The 23,764-nt window shown below is 32.8% G+C and overlaps 2 protein-coding genes across 2 annotated transcripts in view; both read left to right on the top strand.

The window, feature by feature from the left end:
- LOC133325018 (glia maturation factor gamma) overlaps positions 1 to 22,806 on the top strand; it is a 28,970-nt gene extending 6,164 nt beyond the window's left edge. Inside the window, exon 3 of the mRNA XM_061533845.1 lies at positions 22,477 to 22,806. Within this exon, the coding sequence (XP_061389829.1) occupies positions 22,477 to 22,799 (323 nt within the window). The 3' untranslated portion in view covers positions 22,800 to 22,806. The remainder of the gene's footprint in view (positions 1 to 22,476) is intronic.
- On the top strand, positions 7,021 to 11,876 carry LOC133325013 (ephrin type-B receptor 1). Its single transcript, XM_061533840.1, has 3 exons — positions 7,021 to 7,033; positions 7,348 to 7,746; positions 8,029 to 11,876. The coding sequence occupies exons 1-3, from the start codon at positions 7,021 to 7,023 to the stop codon at positions 11,853 to 11,855; spliced, it is 4,239 nt and encodes a 1,412-aa protein (XP_061389824.1). The 3' UTR covers positions 11,856 to 11,876.
- Positions 22,807 to 23,764: the final 958 nt, after the last annotated feature.

The raw sequence follows: 23,764 nt of genomic DNA, 5'->3' as shown, positions 1-23,764 counted from the left end.
GTTTTTTTTTGTGTGTGACAACGAGACTCGGTTCGTCGTAGTCGTCGTTCACAGTAACCCCCAGGCTTTTTATTTTGTGTCCTCCATGATGGTTTTCACACAGTGGTTGTTCTTGCAACGATTTGCTTCTCGGTTGGTTGTAAGCCAACGAATTAAGTTGGTATTGTTGTTGGTTTTAAGGAGGAGTATAGGTGGTATTGGAAGGGGGGATAATAAATCAACGTTGGTTAAAAATTGCAATTTTGTTAATTTGTTAACAAAACCCCATAAAAACAAAATTCTTCAATAAATTGTGTGTGTTCCCCAATTTTTTTTAATTCATAGCCGGCAAGTAATTTTTTTTTGTACTCCCCCCCTTAGTTACAACACTTTTTTGTGTGTTCTTAAGTGCATTTTACTTTTTTCCTTCTTCTTGTTGTTTTATTTTATTTATTTTGTTGTAACTGTGAAATACCCTCATCTTTGTGTATAGAGAGAGAGGCTGCTTGCTGGCTGTCAACTGCAGCAGAAGTAACAACAACAACTAGCAGAAGAAGAAGGTGTTTGAAAGTAATTCTTCTTTTGTGTGTTGAAGTTTTTCTTTCTTAATTTTTTTGTTTTTCTTCTAAGGACGACAATAAGAAGAACTTGTAAAAGTCAACTATATGTCTATATATATATATATATACATATGTATTTATGTACATACTCCTTTCTAGTGTATGTATGTGTGTACGTTATTTCCCCCAAAACATATTTTTGTGTGGGAAGAAAGGGATGTGTGGAGCATAAGCCCAAGTAGTAACTACTTCATGAAGATAAGATACCTGTGCTATTTAGGAATACCTCTTTCTTTCTTTTTTGAAGGAAAATGGATTCTGCAAAAAAAGGCAAATGGATGATGCTTCAAAGATTCTACTGGGGACAACTTCAATACTGGATATAAATTAATATGGAACTCTTTTTGGGTGTGAGAGAATATCTTTCAAACGGTGGTCTGGATGGTGGATGGTTAGGCTGAAGATTAATTGTCACACAAAAAAAAGTGATACCGCCTTTTTAGTAGCTGTTTTTAAGGCCTAAACAAACCCATGCGAATATACATCTGAAATGCGGCCAGATCTAAGAAAATAGTGTGAGAATATCCATTATATTGTAGCGAGGGGCCTAAATTGCCACCTAAAAATGGTTTTCCAACAAAAATGAAATAAACTAAAGGTTCCCTTTTCACTGACATGATTTCCAGTACGTGTAATTATAGGACTTTCAAGCTTATTGCCATCCTCCGGAACTTTTTTGTACTTCTCTGGCAGCTCTCTGAAGTGTTGCATATAAACATAGGGAACCCTTCAAATGTGATGAGTGGTGGGGTCACTGTCATTTTAATGACTCACTCAAGTCAAACTCTGCTAAGAATATACTTTAGAGACAGCTGGATTATTGAGGGATAAATTAAATCTGAACAGATTTTTGTCAATCATCCATTAAATTATCTAAACAAATTTAGATAGATGGCCAAAAATTGATCTGCAGGCAGGCCAAGTCCGAAGATGGGATATATTCGGTCTCCAATTTTCGATATTATGGGTTCTTGAGCGCTTTTTTTGCAACAGAATTCGCTGAAATTTGCTACATTGGGTTTGCAAACTTCTCCACTTAAAAATATAAATATAGATCCACTTTTTCTGACAGCCCCCATATAAGGGTACCCCGCAATTTTCAGTATTTTTCGGCCGATTTGGCTGTAATTTGGTACATTGGGTTCTTATTAGGCTGCAAATGTGCAGACTAAAAATTTTAAATATAGTTCCATATAAGGGCACGCCGCAATTTTCGGTACTTCGGGGTTCTTGAGGGCGTTTTTCAACGGAATTCGCTGAAATTTGGTACATTGGGTCCTTATTGGCTAGAAAATTTCTGCACTAAACATTATAAATGTAGGTCCACTTTTTCTGACAGTCCCCAGTATTTTTGCGGGTTTTTTTTATCGTATTTTTTGGCCAATTTGGCTGTAATTTAGTACCTTGAGTTCTTATTGGGTAGCAAATTTTTCCACTTAAAGTTATGAATATAGGTCCTTTTTAGGGTAGCCCCCATGCATCTCCCAAATTTCCGGAGTAACCCTCCTCTGTACGGTCTGGTTTTCTATACACAGATCCAAGATGGAAGAAGGTATATGGGGGCTGGCGTCTACTGCGGACTGGGGGGCTGGCCTCTACTGCGTAAGGCTAGGCCTTGAGTTAACCTACAAGCTGGATAGCAACTGTAGTGTTTTCCAAGCTGAAATCTGCGCGATTTGGTGGAAGGCAGCGGAATTGATAAATCGGTGACTATCTTTGTGGATAGTTAAGCGTCTCTTTAAGCCATCAAATCTTGTTATATAAAATCTGAGGCCGTCTTCAAGTGTAGTGCAGCTTAGGAAGAACTTACTTACAGCTATCGGCTGTGTTGGGTACCAGGACACCGTGACATCATCATTGGTAATGCAAGTGCAGACGAATTAGCTAAACGAGGATCTTAATCTACAGATCTAGCAATTCATGGCTCAATCAAACGACCCATATTTCAACTTTATCGGAGGCGTTCTTCGACAAAAGAGCCTATGAACTTTGGAAAACGAACCTAGGTGCAATGTGTCAAGATCTATTTGGCCAACTTTGTCTACTAAAAAGAACACACTCAGGTTACAGGTCACTACTGCAATATCAGGGCCTTTACAAGTAAATGGGACCATGATGCTACTGATTACTGTAGACGTATACAATTTAGCATATCCTGTGTCGCTGCACAGTCCTGGCTTACAAACGGCACATACTAGTGGCTGCTCATTTTCCACCCGAGTCTTTCTTCTCAACAACGGAACCTGATCTAATCTACAGAAACCTAAAGTGGTTGCGAAAGTGCAACCTTGACACGTAATATATCTTCTGTCCGATCCCTATAGCCATAGACACTATCTCATACTTACCTTCTTACACTTCCTTATAAGCTTCTCATCTCTCTTCATCTCCCCTTCTCTCCCCTATAGATCTCTCCTTTTCTGTTTTTTTTTTCGTGGATGATCACAATGGACCTGACGGTCTCAGAGTGCTGTAGCCACATAAGTGACTGCACATCCCCTAACCTAAGCAAACCTAACTTGGTGACAGAACCAGATTGAATTTAAACAGGAAAACTATGTATATTCATATAAACTGCTACAACAACAATAACAATCAACATTTGTTCAAGTTATAGGTGAGATACCATCGTCCAATATGTGCCGAAAATAATATCAAAAGAATCAAAACTTGCAACAGTTTGTGGTTTGAAACCACAAAATGGATAACCCTGTATATTTTGTTTTAATGAGCATCATCATTAACAGTTTACTTTATTTTTTTATGGCATCATCATAAAAACCAAAATCCACAAATCAGTCAGTTTGCCCTCATAAATTGTGAATGTTTATTTCTATTTTTTTTTTTCAAATCATTTTACATACATTTTGAATATCTTCATCTTCAAATAGTGAAATTATTGTACATGGTCTTCTTCCCTAATTAATATTTTTTCGTGTACATCCATAGTCCAAATTTGTATGTTGGCTATCCATCCAACTTTCATTCCAATTTAGAAATTAGACAAAAAAGTACTCCTTGTTCGAAAATGATGTTTTCATTGGAAATCATGTTATACAAAACTGAAAAATAAAAAAAAAATTAAATACAAATCAAATACTACAAGCTCGTAAAAAATAATACATGTCATATTTTGTTTTTTGAAAATATTTTATGCGTTTTATGGTTCATCCATTAAAATTATGACTTGTGTAATTTGATATACCTTTCGTTTGGCGCGAACCCCCAAACTCACGCACAGGAGGGGGTATTTTTATTTTTTTGTTGTAAACATTCTTTTCTTTTCATGTGGTTTTATGTGATTCTAAATATCCATAGAAAACACGTTAAAAACCTAAGATTTTGTTTCTTTTTTTTTGTGATAAAGAAAATATTACAATTATGACTGGCGCTTCCAAAACCCACAAGCAGGCAGCCAGCGCCACACACCCCCACATTTTGTTGTTTCTTTTTGTCTTTTATTCTATTTTTTTATAACAATAATTGGAGTTATGGAGAAAGTAACCAGTCAATCGAACACATCTCAACACAATGTGTAATAAAAAAAACCCCGAATCATAATCACGACTTGTTAATATTTTAAACCAAACAAATGAATAGAGGGGAAAATGTTTATTATGAAGACAATGTTGTCTCGTGTAATTTTTTTTTATAGAAGTGAGATTTTATTACTATTTAAATATTCAAAAAAATATAAAATTCATTTTGGGTATTCTCTCCATTGTTAATAATAATTAACATTTGTTGTAATTTTATTAATAAAAAATGAATTTTTATTGTTTTCTTGTTAACATATTTTGTTCGCCCCGATGAATAAATAGCAGCAATAAAATATTGGACAATGTCCAAAATTTTAACATCTTTCATTAAATACCAGTAGCCAGAGTCACAGTCGAGATAATTTCTTTGTCAATACAATTCAAAGGAAATTATCACACCTTTTTAGAGGATTATGAAGAGGTCGGTCATTGGAAATAAAAAAACAGGTTAGGTTTAGGTTTTCTGGATGTGCAGTCACATATGTGGCTGCAGCACTCTGAGACCGTCAGGTCCATTGTGATTGATAATCCACGAGAAGAAAAAGATATAAAGAGATCTATGGGGGAGAAAAGAATATAAAGAGAGATGAGAAGCTTACAAGAAAATGTAATAGGGTAAGTTTGAAATAGTATCGATGGCTACAGGGATCGGACAGAAGATATATTACGTGTCAAGGTTGCACTTTCCCTAAACACTTTAGGTTTCTAATTATGCTGTAGATTAGAGCAGGTTCAGTTGTTGAGAAGAAGCTTAGAAGCTTAGCGGTGGAAAATGAGCACCCACTAGTTTGTGCCGTCTGATATTACTCATTTTTTCAGCTTTGCTCATGTTCAACTGTGAGTGTGTCCTTTTGATAGACAGAGACGGCCAAATAGATCTTGACACATTGCACCTAGGTTCGTTGTGCCAATGCTCATACGTCCGAGAACGCCTCAAAGTTCCGATAAAGATGATATATGGGTGCTTTGATTGAGCCATCAATTGCTAGATCGGTAGATTGAGATCCTCGTCTAACTAATTCGTTTGCTCTTTCATTACCCATGATGGTGTCACGGTGTCCTGGTACCCAACACAGCCGATAGCTGTGAGTAACTTCTTCCAAAGCTGTTCTACACTTGAGGTCGGCCTCAAATTTGATGTAAAAGGATTTGATGGCTTTAAGAGCCGCTTGACTATCCACAATGATAGTCACAGGTTCAACGATCTCTGCATCCAGACTTTTTATCAATTCCGTTGCCTTCCACAAATCGCAAAGATTTCAGCTTGGATTACACTACAGTTGCTATCCAGCTTGTAGGTTAACTCAAGGCCTAGCCTTTCACATTAGACGCAAGTCCCTGTACCTTCTTCCATCTTGGATCCGTCTGTATAGAAAGCCAGACCGTCCAGAGGAGGAGGAGAATAACGACATCTATAGTCATCTATAGTCGCTTAGTTTTACACGTTGGTCCAATATCATACCAGGTTCGTTCAAGATACAACCATGTCCAGAGGTTTTGTTCATGCAGCCCTAGGGCGCTACGTGCGGTCTGACACTTAATGCTTAGGCCCAGAGGCTTTAAGGATGCAGCTACTTCCACTGGCTGCAACCAAAGATATTCAGGATAAAGAAACGTTGGTAACGATTTATAAGACCATAGGTCGTTCCATCCTTAATAATGCTGCCCCAGTCTCGACTTCTTTCCTTAGAGACACACAATGGAGATCCTTGCAAACAACCAAAATAATGCACTCCGAATTACAACAGGCTGTGTCCAGATGACGAGCGTCGATCACCTCCATGAGGAGACCATCGGACATCAACAGATTGTTCGCAGACGACACTGGAACCGCATAGCTTGCCACAGACCGACCTATCGCTTTGTATAAGAGGTCAACAAGGTTTCCGTGCTGCCGGCAAGCAATTTGAGAACCATTGTTCCTAATTTTCAAGTTATCGCAAATAGCTGTGGTTTGCGCGGACAATATAAACATACTGTAGAATGTGACCCCGAGAATTTGGGGGTAGTTGGTGGTCGGATCTGTACATTCAACGGCATTCGCACCTCCGCAGTCCATGTGGTGAATAATGTGGCTGATGACTTCGCGTGTACCTCGCAAATTTCGCCATGCTTGGAAGTTTGGACACGTTTTTCAACAAGATTGATTGTAATTTGGTTTTTTTTTTGATTTTCACAACGTAGTAAATTACCCTACCATAAAGTATACATATGGGTCCACTTTTTTAGGTTAGCCCCCAATATGAGGGTAACTCCCACATTTCGGTATTTTTAGAATTTTTGATATGGTTTCAATCGAATTGACTAAAATTTGGTAATTTGTATTCTCATTTCATACTATATCTTCCTGCAGAAAATTATCGATAGAGATAGATCTAAATCTGAACCGATTTTTCCCAATTTCCATAGAGTTCGTCCTTGGGCCAAATAAGTGACCTATGCCAAATTTCACCCAATTCGGATTATAAATGCGACACTGTACATTGTTTACAATTTAACGCCGAAAGAAGGACAGACGTACGGACCAGCATAAATCGACTCAGTGAAAGTGATTCTATGCATATTCTCAAAAGGAACTATGTGTCTATTTCGTTTCCTTTTGCATTGTTACAAACATATGCACAAAGGCATAATACCATCCCCCATATACCACAGTGGGGTGAAGGGTATACAAATGTTCGTCCCAACCGAACATAACGAAGTTTTTTTATTTTTTTCAATTAATCTGCCTTTACATGTTCTACCCTATTTTAATATCAAAAAATATTTTTGCAAAAACCAAAAACCACCAACAACAATACTGTGATCCGAAACGACCTCCCGAGTCTTACTCCTCAACCACAAGGATCAACAAACTTCAACTAATTTAGCCATTTTGAACAATGCCTTCCATATGTAAATTTGAAAACCATGAATTTAGACTTTGAAGAACCTCGACATACCTGCTAAACAACCTACCTACATATCTCGTTTCCACGTTAAATAGGTATACGATCCGAAACGACCCGAGTCTTTCTCGGCCAAACGTCTGTCACCTTAGCATATTGTGTAAAGGCAATAGGGCTGCTACAACAACAACCTACCTATCTACCGCGGAACACTCTTCGATACTCAGTATTTCATTCATTACAAAATCCTGGTCTGGTCTTTGGTAATTTTCAAAAAAAAAATAATGTTTTTTTAACTAATCGAATGCATTTTTATTTTAGTTATGAATATTCTGAATCATTCCAAAACAACAACAACATCAACTACTGTTACACATCACATGCAACGAGAAAAACCGCCGGATTTTGTGGACAACAAGAACAAAAGCACCGACTCCAACAATTGCTCAGTAGTTGTAGTTAAGAAAATCAACCCTGAAAATGTCAGCGACATTCACAAACAACAACAACAAAAGACAACCAGTATTTGGCATTATTTAACTTCATCAGTAGCATTATTAACCACATCATCGACAGAGGCATCAACATCTTCAATACCGCCATCAGCAGCATTGTTGTCCAGTTGTAGTAGCAGCTGCTGTCATAATGGTGGGAATAGTGAAATAAATGTAATTTTAAATCAAAACAACAACAACAACGAGACTACCAGCAGTATTTCGAGTGGGAGGGAAAAGAATCACTGCCCAGCTTCTCCAACTCCTCCTTCTCGGTTAATATCAGCATCATCGCAATCATCATCTTTATCATCATCGATTTTAACAAGACTGGATGCGAATACATCATCAAAATCAAATCAAATTATTAATAAAACGATGAATTTGAATTTCAATAATGCTTCCAAAACGAAAATACGACGACAAGGACGAGGACGACGAAGAACAAAAATTATAAATTCCGAGCAAAACGAGCAACAAAATTGTTGTTATACTCCTCGAAGAACAGAAGAGCTGACCACGACCACCATGACCACCACCATTATGATGAATAGTAAAACTTTGGAAAACATTGCTGCAACCTTGAAATTGGTTTTAAGCAAGGCTGCCACAGGCTCTATATTCTTACCACAAGCTCTATATTATACAACAACAACGGCGGCAGCAGCAGCAGCATCACGAACAAGGTTGGCAGCAGCATCACGATCATTAAATAATTGTTCAAAATCAAGGATTTCATCAGCAGCAAAACATCGACGATATGAACAGCCATATGCATCGAATTTAAATAAGGCTACCGACACAACAACTTCGCCACAGCAGCTAACACTATTATCACAATCACCACCAGCATCATCACCACCATCACTAGCATCATTCTTGCCATCACCATCACCACCCTTGAGGCCACACAATTTTATTGAAACAAATTCCAAACAAAAATCCTGCCACGAACAACAAGCCACAGCATTTAATTACCGCAGTCATACAACAATGCCCTCTAACAATAAGGCAAAGGCGAAATCACCACCCAGCAGATCTATTCCCAAATCCCTGAAATCTCTTGGAGGCTATATCATTCAACCATCACTATCCCCATCGTCTCTAATCCTAAGTATTTTAGTTCTAACATCACTACACCTGACCAGTGTGGCTGGCGATCAGGTGATACTCTTGGATACAACACGTGAAGCCACCCTTGAATGGACCCGTTTTCCCTACGGACCTCAAGCGCAAACACCCGGTTGGGTTGAAGAAAGTTTTACCGATTTCGATAAGGGTATTAATTGGCGCAGCTATGTGGTCTGTGATGTCGCCTATCACAATGTCAACAATTGGCTGTGGTCACCCTTTATCGATCGTGGTCCCGCCAATCGCCTCTACATTGAAATACAATTTACCATACGAGACTGTTCGCTATTTCCCGGCAATGCCCTATCGTGTAAGGAAACCTTCAGCTTGTTGTACTACGAATTCGATGCCGCCACCCGGGAACCACCACCATGGCAAACGGATAGCTATAAACTGATTGCCCGCATTGCAGCCGGTGAGGGGCGTTTTAATCAAAATTCGGACGTCGATATTAATTCGGAAGTGAAAAGTATTGCTGTGACCAAGAAGGGGGTCTATTTTGCCTTTCGCGATCAGGGGGCCTGCATCAGTGTGCTGGCCGTCAAGGTTTACTATATTACCTGCCCGGCTGTCACCGAAAACCTGGCCCATTTCAATGAGACCCCCACGGGACGTGAAATTACCATATTGGAGAAGCAGAATGGCACCTGTGTCGACAATGCCGAACCCTATGAACAGCCCACCTATCTATGTAAAGGTGATGGCAAATGGTCCATATTGACGGGTGGCTGTCGCTGCAAGGGTGGCTATGAACCGGACAATGCCAACAAAACATGCATTGAATGTCCGGTGGGTACCTTCCGTTCGGCGGAGGTTAGCAAATGTGTAGCCTGTCCACCAAATTCGAATGCCTCCAAGGCGGGATCCAGCTATTGTAAATGTTTGCCAGGATTTAATCGCCATCCGCGGGATGGTAAACACATGCCATGCCATAAACCCCCTGGCCCACCCACAAATCTGACACTACTCTTCGTGGATCACATCAGTGCAATATTATCATGGAATGCTCCGGTGCGTGAGGCATCGGCTGCCGACTCCAACTCCATATATCGTAGTGATATTGTTTATAAAGTTGTTTGCTCCTCGTGTTCTTCTAATGTGGTTCTCACGCCCAACACAGACACCTTTAATGACACCAAACTCACCTTGACCAATTTGGAACCGTTGACCACGTACACCATACAAATACACTCCATGAATGGGGTGTCTTATTTTGTGGACAATGGCACGGCGGATAGTGAGAGGGCCAGCAAAACTGGTGGTGGCAATGATTCATTTAGTTCGGAGGAAAACACTGCAGGTGGTGGTAAACATCATGATAATGATGTACCGCTAATGCCAGGACCAACATCGTCCACTATCGCTCACAACGTTGCAGCAGCGGCTGGTGCACATATTCCACCCATAGACCTAAGTCAAATCAAGACTGAATGGGATGAGATCACCTTTACCACTACGGAGTCAGCCATATTGTCGACCGTCAGCAATGTACGCATTGTCCTGGCCACCAGCAATGAAGTCGATTTGGTGTGGGAGAAACCCGTGCAAAGTGATGCACCCATCGAATTTTATGAGGTCCGTTGGTTTCCCAAGCCAGATTTTGATGCCATTAATAAGACTTCGCTGACCACCAAGGAAACAAAGGCCCATGTTGAGGGTCTCAATGATAATACGGAGTATGGGTTCCAGGTGCGTTATAAGACCATCAATGGCTATGGGACGTACAGTAACATTGTCTATGCCCACACCCAACCCGGAGTGGGTTCCTCCGTCTACGAAGAGAATTTACAAATGCGCATTGTGGCCGGTGCTACTGTGGCAGTGGTGGTCATTTTGGTACTCGTCATCATAGCCACTGTGGTATTTTTACGCTCCAAAAATCAGGATGATTTGGATAAAAAGTCCAGCAATCACATGCCACTGCCATTGGATTATGCCAGCAATGAGGGCCAGGTGGTGACCTATATACATGCTATGGATACCACACCGATTGTCAAGACCATACAGTCGAATGTTACCACCCCGCTGTTTGGTAACAGCCGCAGCTATGTGGATCCCCACACCTATGAAGATCCCAATCAGGCCATAAGGGAATTCGCTCGAGAGATCGATGCCAACTACATCACCATAGAGGCGATTATTGGTGGCGGGGAATTTGGTGATGTTTGTCGAGGCCGCTTGAAAATACCACCCAACTTTGTTCAGGACATTGATGTGGCCATAAAGACCCTCAAGCCGGGCTCATCGGAAAAGGCACGCTGTGACTTCCTGACCGAGGCCTCGATAATGGGTCAATTTGATCATCCCAATGTTATATACCTGCAGGGTGTGGTTACCAGATCGAATCCGGTGATGATCATCACCGAGTACATGGAGAATGGTAGCTTGGATACCTTCCTGAGGGTTAATGATGGCAAATTCCAGACACTGCAGCTGATTGTTATGCTGCGCGGCATTGCCAGTGGCATGGCCTATTTGAGTGAAATGAATTATGTACATCGTGACTTGGCGGCCCGCAATGTCCTCGTCAACTCCCAGCTGATATGTAAAATTGCCGATTTTGGTCTATCGCGGGAAATTGAAAATGCCAGCGATGCGTACACGACACGAGGTGGTAAAATTCCCGTACGCTGGACCGCCCCCGAGGCTATTGCATTTAGGAAATTCACATCGGCCTCGGATGTGTGGTCGTACGGGGTGGTATTGTGGGAGGTTATGTCGTATGGTGAACGTCCCTATTGGAATTGGTCGAATCAGGATGTTATTAAGAGTATTGAAAAGGGTTATAGGCTGCCGGCACCCATGGACTGTCCGGAGGCTTTGTATCAGCTAATGTTGGATTGCTGGCAAAAGCAGAGGACCCATCGACCTTCCTTCGCCAGTATTGTATCGACATTGGACAATTTGGCAAGGCAGCCGCAGGCCTTGCTTACGACACGTAATTCGCCGGAAAATGATGGAGGGGTCGGCGGAGGTCATCTTATGGACAGCCAGAGGGGTCATAACATATTCATTAGCACCGATATGTGGTTGGATAACATTAAGATGTCACGATATTCGCAGCATTTTAAAGAGGCCAACCTGGTGACGGCTCAACAGATCTCAAGATTAACGGCTCAACAGCTCTCCGATATGGGTATAACATTGGTGGGGCATCAAAAGAAAATCTTACATCAGGCCAGGCAATTGGACACCATAATTTAGCAATTTTATTAAGAAAAAAAGAGAAATGAGAAAAACAAATTATATAATAAAAAATATATTACATATACATATATAGAATATATAAAAACAAATAATTATGATTATTGTATGCTGCAACAATTTTGCAATTAACAGAAAAAGAAACAACTTTTTTTTTCAGTATGTACATATTATACATAAATAAATTATATACATATATATAATTTTTTTACCCATAATTATATTTAAAAAAATTATAATATTTTTTGTCATAAAAAATAGTAATATATAACAGAAACGAAAGAAAAATCAGACACAAACACACATCTCTTTATATATTCATAATAAAAAATAATTTAAGAAACACACACACACCAGAGATATAGAACTTAATTAATGCTATATTCGGCAGGGCCGAATTTAGTATACCCTCCACCAACAAATATTCATATTTAAAAAAAAATAATAATACACTCGATAAATGACAATTACAACAAAAAAATATGCAGAAATGAATATAATCAAAAAAGAAAAGAAAACAAATATTGAAATCGTATTTTATTTAATTTTGTTTTAAATTTATATTGCAAGCAGTATTTAATTTTTCCTTGATCGTTACTTTTATTTCTCCTTTTTTTAATTATAATTACTATTCAATATTTTTCTGTCTGCTACTTCATCTTCTTGACGATAATGATGATTGTAAACAAATGTAAATTTTAGTGAACATATTTTTTTGAATATTAGTTTTTCGTATTTTTAATTAATTTTTAATGACATGAGATTTTAAGTTTATTTTTTATTATTATTGATTTTATTCAGTCATGTTTTTGCATGTTTTTTTATACATATATTTTTTTGACTACAATTTTTTTTTTGATTTATTTTTTTAGTTTTTTTTTTTCTAAGAAAATCAATAAAATATAATTTTATGAAATAATAAAAATATATATATAAAGATTTTTTTTTAATTATATTATGTTTTTTTTATTTATTTGGTATGGAGGGAATTTTCAATATTTATATACTTTTTTTAATTTTTCAAAAAAAGTAAACTTCAAAGCAAAATTCATATATATATTTTATTTGAAATTTGATGCAAATGAAAAACATGAAATTTATATATTTTTTGAAAAATTAACATTTTTTTTATTTTAAAAAAAATTTTGAATATTTTTTTATACCCTTCACCACACTGTGGTACAGGGTATTATGTCTTTGTGCATATGTTTGTGTAACAGGCAAAAGGAAACGAGATTGACACATGGTTCCTTTTGAGAATATGCATATCACTTTCTGAGTCAATTTATGTATGTCCGTCCGTCCGTCTGTTGATGTTAAATTGCAAGCAAAGTGCAGATCGCATTTATCATCCGATTTGGATGAAATTTGGCACAGCTCATTTATTTGGCCCAAGGAAGAACCCTATTAAAATTGGGAAAAATCGGTTCAGATTTAGATATAGCTCCCATATATAATTTCGTCCGATTTAAGTAAATTGTGCACCAAAGTCCCTATATATCTTTCGATTTGCACGATTTGTCTAGAGTGATGTGTGTAAAGTTTCGTGAAAATCGGTTCAGATTTAGATATAGCTCCCACATATACTCTTGTCCCATTTAATGTAAATGGTGCGCCAAAGTCCCTAAATATCTCGTTCAATTTGTTCTTTCGAAAAGGCGACGTCTGTTAGGAGACTATGTAGAATATACCCAAAGTGGTGAAGGGTGTCATATAGTCGTCCCAGTTCGTCTTTACTACTTTCCTTACTGGTACTATTTTTAAAAAGTGTATATATTTTTTATTTAAAAAATGTCTATTTTTTTATTTTATAATTTTATATATTTTTTAATTTGATAATTTTACCAAAAATTATCAATAACGGTCCATTTTTAAGAGTAGCCTCCAAATAAGGGTACCTACGAATTTCGATATTTTCGGGGAGTTTGGACACTTTTTCAACTAGTTTGGCTATAATTTGGCATTTTGGTTCATTGTTGGGTGTCAAATTACCCTACCAAAAATTATCAATATTGGTCAACTTTTTAGGATAGCCCCCATAGAAGGGTACTTCTAAAATGTGGGATTTTTAGGGAGTTTGACGTCGTTTTTCAATCGAACGGACTGAAATTTGGTATTTTGGGTTCTCATTGGGTAGAAAATCTTTTTACCAAAAATTGTCAATATTGGTTTACTTTTTAAGGTAGCCTCCATATAAGAGTACCTCCCAAATTTCGATATTTTGTAAAATTTGGCGGTTTTCAATCAAATTGTTTGTAATTTGGTATTTTGGGTTTTCATTGGGTAGAAAATCTCCCTACCAAAAATTATCAAAATTGGGTCACTTTTTAAGGTAGTCTCCATATAAGGGTAACTCCCTCATTTCGATATTTTGGGAAATTTGGCGCGGCTTTCAACCAAATTGGCTGTAATTTGGTATTTTGGGTTCTCATTGGGTAGCAAATCTTTTTACCAAAAAATATCAAAATTTTTAGGGTGGCCCTTTTTCCCAAATGTCGATATTTTGGGAAATTTTTGGCGGTTTTCAACCAAATTGTTTGTAATTTGTTATTTTGGATTATCATTGGGTAGCAAATCCCTCATTTCGATATTTTGGTAAATTTGGCGCGGTTTCCAATCAAATTGGCTGTAATTTGATATTTTGGGCAGCAAGTGTTCATACCAAAAATTATGAGTATTCAAATCTTTTTATTTTCACATTTTAAAATTTGATTTATTTATTTTTTATTATTGTTTTTTTATTTTTTTAATTTAATCAAGAAATTTAAAAGTATATTAATCAATTATAACAAAATAACATATAGACGGGTATTAATAAAAAAATAATCTAAATGTCTTCGAAATTTTATAAATAAAAATAATAAAAGGCTACAATACAAAAATATGCATACCATACATAAAAAAAAACAAAAAGAATAAAACCGTACTCTCTTTGGTACAAAATTTATGAATTTCGTCGGAGCAAAATTACATAGTCATGTGTATATATGTATATGTGACTAAATAATATATATATATATATAAATACATAATATAAAATATTATTACAAAAAATCAACATTAAAAAAATTCAAAAAATAAGAAACTTTGGCGAAATAAAAAAATGGAAAATCTTATTAGTAGGCAGCTATTTAAATATAACTGGATGTACCTTAAATTAATTAAGCTTAAACAAATCTCAAAAAAAGAAATACAAACACCAATATTCAAAATGAAAAAAAAAAACAAAATAAATTCTTATTCCAATTTTTTATCTATACGTATATTACAAAACAAAATCATGCATGAGAAAAAATTAAAATAAATAAAATTACTTTTTTGTTGGAGATGATCATCCCATAAAATACATAACTTGCATATATACATATATATAAATTCATACATACATACATCTATACATAATTTTTTTATATAGCAACAAAAAAATGAACATTTGAGAAACATGAATCAAACAAAATTATTTGTTTTTGGCATAATAAAAAGAAATACAAAGAAAGAAATTATAGCTACACACACCCCCGTCCTTGGTGGAGGGTATACTATTTAAAAATATTAAAAAAAAATAAATAATAAAGTCGCTTGAAAGTAATTCAAATTTTTTCGAATTTATTTATATTGCAAAACATTTTTCTGAAGTAATTTTTTTATTTGTTAAAAAATCTACACTACTGCAGATTTGGTTTTTTGTATTCAATAAATACAATTTTCGTTTAGTTTTTGACTAAGGGTACCTCCCTAATGTCGGTATATTGGGAAAATTAATCATAATTTTCAACCGAATTGAATGCAATTTGGTATTTTAGGTTCTCATTTCGTAGTAAATCATCCTACCAAATATTATCAATATTGGTCCACTTTTAAGGGTAGTCCCCATAGAAGGGTATCTACCAAATTTCGATATTTTGGGTACGTTTTACAATCGAATTGGCTGTAATTTGATATTATGAATTCTCAATGGGTGTTAAACCTTCCTACCCAAACTCAATAATGTATCTCGAAAATTTTGGAATTTTAGGGAGTTTGACCTCATTTTTTAATCGAATAGACTGAAATTTGATATTTTGGATTCTCATTGGGTGTCAAACTTTCCTACAAAAAATTATCAATATCGATACAATTTTTTTTGGATAGCCCCCACTGAAGGGTAACTCTAAAATGTCGGATTTTTAGGGAGTTTGACCTGTTTTTTAATCGAATAGACTGCAATTTGATATTTTGGATTCTTAATATTGGTACACTTCAAAGGCTAGCCCCCATAGAAGGGTACCTCTCAATTTTTTTTCTTAAATTTTGGGATTTTTAACAATTTTTTATTTTGAAAAAATTTTGAATATTTTTTTGAAAAATTTGGAATATTTTTTTAATTTGACAAGCTTGGATTTGTCAAAAAAAAAGGAAAGGATTTTATTTAAACTTTTTTCTACAGATTTTGGATTTAAAAAAATCGAAAGGATGTTTTTTAATATTTTTCTACAGATTTTGGATTTTTTTTAATGATTTTATTTTTCAAAGATTTAATTTTTTCTCAAATGTTGGATTTAATTTTTTTTTTTAATTTTGATTTCTTTTTTCAAAAACAAACATCAGTAGTGGTGTAGATTTAAACCAAAACATTATCGTTTTTTTTTTTGTTTGACTAAAGCCTTTTATATGCTACCTTTTTTAAATAAAAATAATAAATAAAAATAAATAATGCAAAAAATAAATAAAATAATTTTTATAAAAAAAAAATAAACAAAATCTGTTACAGTTGTATAAATAATACCCTACAAACTAATGAACAAATTGGTAAACTAATATAAAAAAATTAAAAACTAAAAAAACAAAAACGATAACCGCAACAAAAAAGCAATAGTTATGAGTTCTACTTACTATCCATCTTCTAAACAACAACAAAACACAACAACAAAGAAATAAATAAAAAATATTAAAAAACACAGTTAAATGCTTACAGTATACAACAAATAAAAAATCTTATAAGAAAATAAAAACTTCTATATATAAAAAAAATAGTTAAAAAATCAGGAATATCCATTAAAAAAATAAATAAATGAAAACAAAAAATGATAGGAAAAACCTTTGTAAAATGATTTTCTTCTTCTTTATTTTTAATTAAAAACACACACACACCTAACCAAAAACCCAAATATTAAATTCATATATAATTAATAAAAGAAATAAAAATAGTGTTCATACAACAACAACAGCAATATAACAATAAAAATAAAAATAGTGAAAAACAAAATATAAAAAAAATAGTTCACAATCTATACAACCACACACTCTGCCACTTGTATTGTTTTACTTAATTTCTTGCGAAAAAACACAATTATTTTTAAATAAACAAAAATTGAGTAAAACAGTTCAAGTAACTTCAAGATAAGTTCCTGGGTTATTTACACATACACACACACATACATCATCATCAGCAGCGTTAGTATCTTCAAGAGAAAAAATATCAATATTTAAAATAAAAAAATGCATTTAATTTTTTTATTGAATATTCAACGACTTTTTGCTTTGGGAACATTTTCAATAGAGAATTGTATTTCTTAAAAACAAAAACATAATTATTTATATATTATTATTTTTTTAGTCTCAGCCACTTAAATGCAGATCCTGCCATTTTATATAAACCTGTAAACGCATTGCATTTTTTTCTTTAATGTTCCTATTTTTTTTGTATAACAATAACAACAACAATTGACTGAATTTTAATGCTTCATATACAAATATATTTAATATATATATATTAATTATAATAATGCTATTTATTATTATGAAATCATTTTTTTTTCATATTGATTATAGTGTAGAAGACTAATATCAATTATCACATTTTTAATTCAGGATTTTTTAAACAAAAAAATTTTGGGATTTTTTTTGAAAAACAATTTTTTTGGTAAAAAAATTACTTCAGGATTTTTTAAACAATAAAATAATTTAAAAAAAAAATTGAAAAAAAAAATATTTTTTAATTTTTTTTTTGAATTTTTTTTAATATTTTATTTGGAATGTTTTTTTTTTTTTTTTGAAAAATATTTTATTCAAAAAAATTTAAAAATTATTTTTTTCCAAAAAAATGTTAAAAATTATTTTTTTTCCAAAAAAAAATCCAAAATGTATTTTTTTTTCAAAAAAATTTTTTAAACAACTTTTAATATATATATATATATATATATATATATTTTTTTTGAAAAAAAAAAAACAAAAATTAGGTTTTAGGTTTTCTATACGGAAAACTTCAATTCAGCCCGGCTGAATTATGATTTCTATAGGAAAACCTCAAAAACTTTTGACAAAAGATATTTTAATTGAAAAACTTTTTGAAAAAAAAAATATTTTCATTGAATTAGGTTTTCTGTAGGAAAACTTTAATTCAGCCGAGCTGAATTAGGTTTTCTATACGGAAAACTTCAATTCAGCCCGGCTGAATTAGGTTTTCTCTATGATTTCTATAGGAAAACCTCAATTCAGTCTCAAACACTTTTGACAAAAGATATTTTAATTGAAAAACTTTTTGAAAAAAAAAAATTTTCATTGAGTTAGGTTTCTGTAGGAAAACTTTAATTCAGCCGAGCTGAATTAGTTTTCTATACGGAAAAATTCAATTCAGCCCGGCTGAATTAGGTTTTCTCTATGATTTCTATAGAAAAACCTCAATTCAGCCTTAAAAACTTTTGACAAAAGATATTTTAATTGAAAAACTTTTTTAAAAAAAATATTTTCATTGAAAAATTATTTTCAAAGACTTAAAAAAAAAATTAAAATTTTTGTTCAAAATTTTTAACTTTTTTTCTAAATTTTCAATTTCTATGATATGACTTTTTAAAAAAATATTTAAAAAAAAATAATAAAAAAAATAAATAAAAAAATATTAAAAATAGGACTTTTTTAAATATATATATTTTAATAAGAGTTTTTTTACATTTCTAAGTTTAAGATTTCATTAATTTTTTTACAAATATTTTTTAAAAACATTAAAAATTATTTGTTTTTTTAATTTTTTCAATTTCTTTTTGAAAACTTTTTAATTTTAAAATATTTTTTCAGTTTTAGTTTTCAAAGAATACATTAAAAAAATTAAATTTTTGTACATAAAAACATAAAAAATTGAAAATAAACAAAAAAAAATTTTAAAAATTTCTTTGACAAAAATTATAAAATATATATTCTTTAAAAAAATATTTTCTGTGCAAACAAAATATTTTCTTTGAAAAACAAATCTAAACCTTAACATTTTTTTTAAAGCTTGAATTAATTTTCTTTTCAAAATTAAAAAAAATCAAAACCTTAAAATCATTTTTTTCAAATATTTTTAACAATTTCTTTCAAAAAATTAAAAAAAAAATTTTCTAAAAAAATATATATTTTATCAAATATTTTTTAAAGCTTGAGTTTATTTTCTTTTCAAAATTAAAAAAATCAAAACCCTAAATTTTTCAATTCAAAAAAGTCGTTTTTTAAAAAAATTTTATATTGAAATAAAAAGGCATTGCAGTATTTTTTCCTTAATTTTTTTTAATTAAACTATTTTAGTTCTTAATTTTTAAGTCACAATTGTAAATAATTGGAAAAACGAGTACAGTTTTTATATACATATATCATTAATACTTTATACATTAACAATAACAACAGCAGCAACAACAACAAGAAACAAACAGCAATAACAAAACAAAAAAGGTTTTTCTTATTATTATAGACGAATTGAATTAACAAATAAAATAATAACAAGAAAAATAAATAAAAAACAACAACAAAAACCATAACTTGTAAACATAATTAAAAATTGTAAATAATTGGAAACAAATTACACATAAACATAAATAAAAAACAATTGAAAATAATTAAAGAAAAAATAGTAAATAAAGAAAAACAACAACAACCGCCACAAGAGATACCAAACATACAAAAGAAGAAGAAAAACAACAACAACATAATAATAATAAAAATGAAAACCATATTAAATAGGTAGGGAAGACGAAGTAGAACGAAGAAAGAAGGAAGATAACAAAAAAGCGAAAATAAAAAACAACAATTTTGATGCAATAATCAAATAAATCAAAATCCGTTCAGCTATAAGAAAATATTAAAAAAATATATATATTGTTTTTTTTTATTTAGGATTAACAGTAACAACAACAACGTACGTGTGTTCATTTCCAAACCCTTCTTTTTTATTATCATCATCATCATTACCAAACATGTTAGCAATATACTGCCGCCTGTCCCCCTAACCCATTTTTTCCACTTCCTATCCTTAAGGATCTACATATAAATGCTAAACAAAAAAAAAAAAAATAATAATAAAAATAAAGAAAGTAGAGGCCGCCGCCTTATAGGCAACGAAAAACAAAACAAAAAAAGAAAACATTAATTAAATACTTAAGAAACATGAAAAGAAAACAAAAAGCAATACAAAGATACAAAACAAAACAAAAAAAAAACATTAGACAAAACATAAAAAATAAAATTAAAAAATACGTAGTTTTTTAAGTGTGGAAATTCTTCAAAGTCGAGTTTTTCTATTGTTAAAAAAAAATAATATCTATCGATAACAGATCGGGCGCCACATATATTGTATTAAGGGAAGATCAGGAGTTTTCAATAAAAAAAAATCTAGAAACAAATCAAACAAGCCAAGAAGCTTCACATTTTACTTTAGAGGGAAAACAAAGAGAGACAGACAGACAGAGAGAGTAAAAACTCTGACTTCTCAATACCTTATATGTGGCGCCCAACATTATAGCATTATACAATACAAAACAAAAACAACAAAAAATAATCGCTAATTTCATGACATTTTTAAAAAATATGTACATAAAATGGAACATAATGGCGATACAAACAACAACAACAAAAAATTCATTTAATAAAAATATATATGCATCTGATTTATCTTCTTTTAGAGTCAAATTTGAATAAAAGTTATTGTGTTTTATTTAAAAAAAATCGAGTAAAGAAAAGGACAAAGTAGAGGACGGGGCTCCAAAGCGGTATGTGGTATCCGTTTTATGGTTAAATCTAAAATCTTACCAGAATTATTTAAAATTTATTTATATAATAATTAATATAAATATTAAATTAGTTATTTTTTTAAAGTATCTTAAATATATATATATATATATATATGGGAGCTATATCTAAATCTGAAGCTATATTTATAATTTTTAGTGGAAAGATTTGCTACCCAATAAGATACATTTGGGGGAACTTAACACACATCATTCTAGACTTAATTTAGAACGCCATGCCAAATTTCGTGAAAGTCAAAGAAGGTCTTTGGTACCCTATTTACATAAAATCTAAATCTGAACCGATATTCAGGAAACTTAACATATGTAATTCTAGACTCAATTCAATAAACTATACCAAAATGTGCAAATCGAAGGATATATAGGGATGTTTTGTGATGTTCGGCTTTCCATTGTGGCCAATAGATCGACTCGAAAAGGCATAAAAATTAAGTTTTCGGCTCTGGATCGGCAATTAAGTATTTGTTCCATTTCATCCCCTAAATATTAGCCGATCTTTACCAAAAAATAGGGGCCTTCATTGGCCAGAACCCATCCTACATGCAAAATTTCGAGAAGATTGGTTCATAACTGTGGCCTGTATCGTGTTTACAAATTATAATGGACAGACGGACGGACGGATACACATGTCTAGATCGACTCAGCTAGTCGAGATATGACGATCGGTATACTTAAAGGTGGGTCTAGGCACAGTATTTCGCAGCGTTACGAACTTTTGGGGCTGCACAAAGCTATAATACCCTGACAACATAGTTGTGTAGGGTATAAAAAATACGTTTTCATACCCTTCACCACACTGTGGTACAGGGTATTATGTCTTTGTTCATATGTTTGTAACAGGCAAAAGTAAACGAGATAGACACATGGTCCCTGTTGCGAATATGCATAGAATCACTTTCTGAGTCGATTTATGCATGTCCGTCCGCCTGTCTACGTCAAATTGTAAACAAATCAGAGGTCGCATTTATGATTCGATTTGGATGAAATTTGGCACATTACACGAATTTTGGATAGCGTACTGAATTAAGTCTAGAATGATGTATGTTAAGGTTCGTGAAAATCGGTTCAGATTTAGGTATAGTTCCATATATATTTTCGTCCGATTTTATGTAAATGATGCACCAAATTCCCTATATATCATTCGATTTGCACGAAATTTGGAATAGTGCACTCAATTAAGTCTAGAATGATGTATGCTAAGTTTCGTGAAAATCGGTTCAGATATAGTTTCGTCCGATTTTTTGAAAATGGTACACCAAATTCCCAATATTTGTCCGATTGAGACAAAATTTTGCACAGACTACTGAATTAGGTCTAGATTGATATACGCCAAGTTTTGTTGAAATCGGTTCAGATTTAGATATAGCTCCCATATATAGTTTCGTCTGATTTAATGTAAATGGTGCACCAAACTCCCAATATTGGTCCAATTGAGACAAAATTGTGCACAGACTACTGAATTAGGTTTAGATTGATATACGTCAAGTTTTGTTGAAATCGATTCAGAGAATTTTTTAAATGCCATTTTTTTTTGTAATTTTTAGATAATAACATTTTTCCTTTTAATTTTGCTCCTCTCATTCCAGTAAAAGTTGATCGCGAGAAACAACTTGTGGTTATCGACGATGCCATCGATGACATTTCCGTCGAAGATTTGCAGGAGCAATTGCCGGGACACCAGCCTCGCTATGTTATCTACACTTATAAAATGGTCCACGATGATTCTCGGATATCATATCCGATGTGTTTTATTTTCTATACACCGCGGGATAGTCAAATCGAACTGCAAATGATGTATGCCTGTACCAAGAGTGCATTGCAGCGTGAAATCGATTTGACGCGAGTCTATGAGATACGTGAGCTGGATGAATTGACTGAAGATTGGCTAAAGGAGAAATTGAGTAAATAAGGAAAAAGTGAAGAAGAACAAGGAAAAGAAAATTAATAGAATTGCAAACAACAGTAAAAGCTCAGAGATATAAAACAATTTTTTTAAATACATATACACACATACATATATGTAACTCAATCACAGCCAATTTAAGCAATATTTTTTTTAAAACAATAATTTTTTTAAATATCAACAAAAAAATAGTAACAATAGATATACATACATAAATATTATAAGTATAATACAGTATATACACATACTTATACATAAATAATAATAATTATTATATAATATATAAATATAAAAAATGACCTCCATATACCAACGATTATATACCAAATTTTTGTATAACCAATATTGTAATACTATTTGAATAATTTTTTTCCTTAACAAAAAAAAAAAAAAAAAAACAACAACAAAAAAGACAAAATGCATTTATCGCAGTATGAATAAGTTCCTTAACAATTATTTATACGTGGTATTAGAAAAAAACAACACATGTGTATTTTATTGAAAACACTTTTTCCATTTTTTTATATAATTTTTTTTTAGTTAATTTTTTTCTCTTGACCAAAATAATTTTTTAATTAGGAAAATTTTTTTAAATAAATTTCTATTTTTTTTGGATTTTCTTTGACACAATTATTTTCACTACTTTCTTTATAATAATTGTCTGATTTAAAAAAAACACCTTGCCAAATTTTCTATTTTTAATTTCCATATATATATATATATAATGCTATAATATACTTGCACATTCTAAATAAAATTTAAAAAATAACAAAAAATTTATTTTTCATTGTTCTTTTTTTTAAGGATCCACACAAGGCGTGGATCTAGTAAAGAATATTTTTTCAAGTCCAACACAAGGCGTGGATTTAGTAAAGAATATTCATTCACTCAAATCCACATTGTACCAAATATAGTGCCGTTTAGTATTATTCGTACACATAAATACGAATTTCCAGTCGTCAACGATAATC

Source organism: Musca vetustissima, unplaced genomic scaffold (assembly GCF_032173495.1).
Source record: "Musca vetustissima isolate MV318-11 ecotype Yass unplaced genomic scaffold, APGP_CSIRO_Mvet_v1 utg34814, whole genome shotgun sequence".
In the NCBI taxonomy this organism is placed as follows: domain Eukaryota; kingdom Metazoa; phylum Arthropoda; class Insecta; order Diptera; family Muscidae; genus Musca; species Musca vetustissima.
The sequence above is the reverse complement of the archived record's forward strand: the minus strand, read 5'-3'. Positions and strand labels throughout refer to the sequence as shown.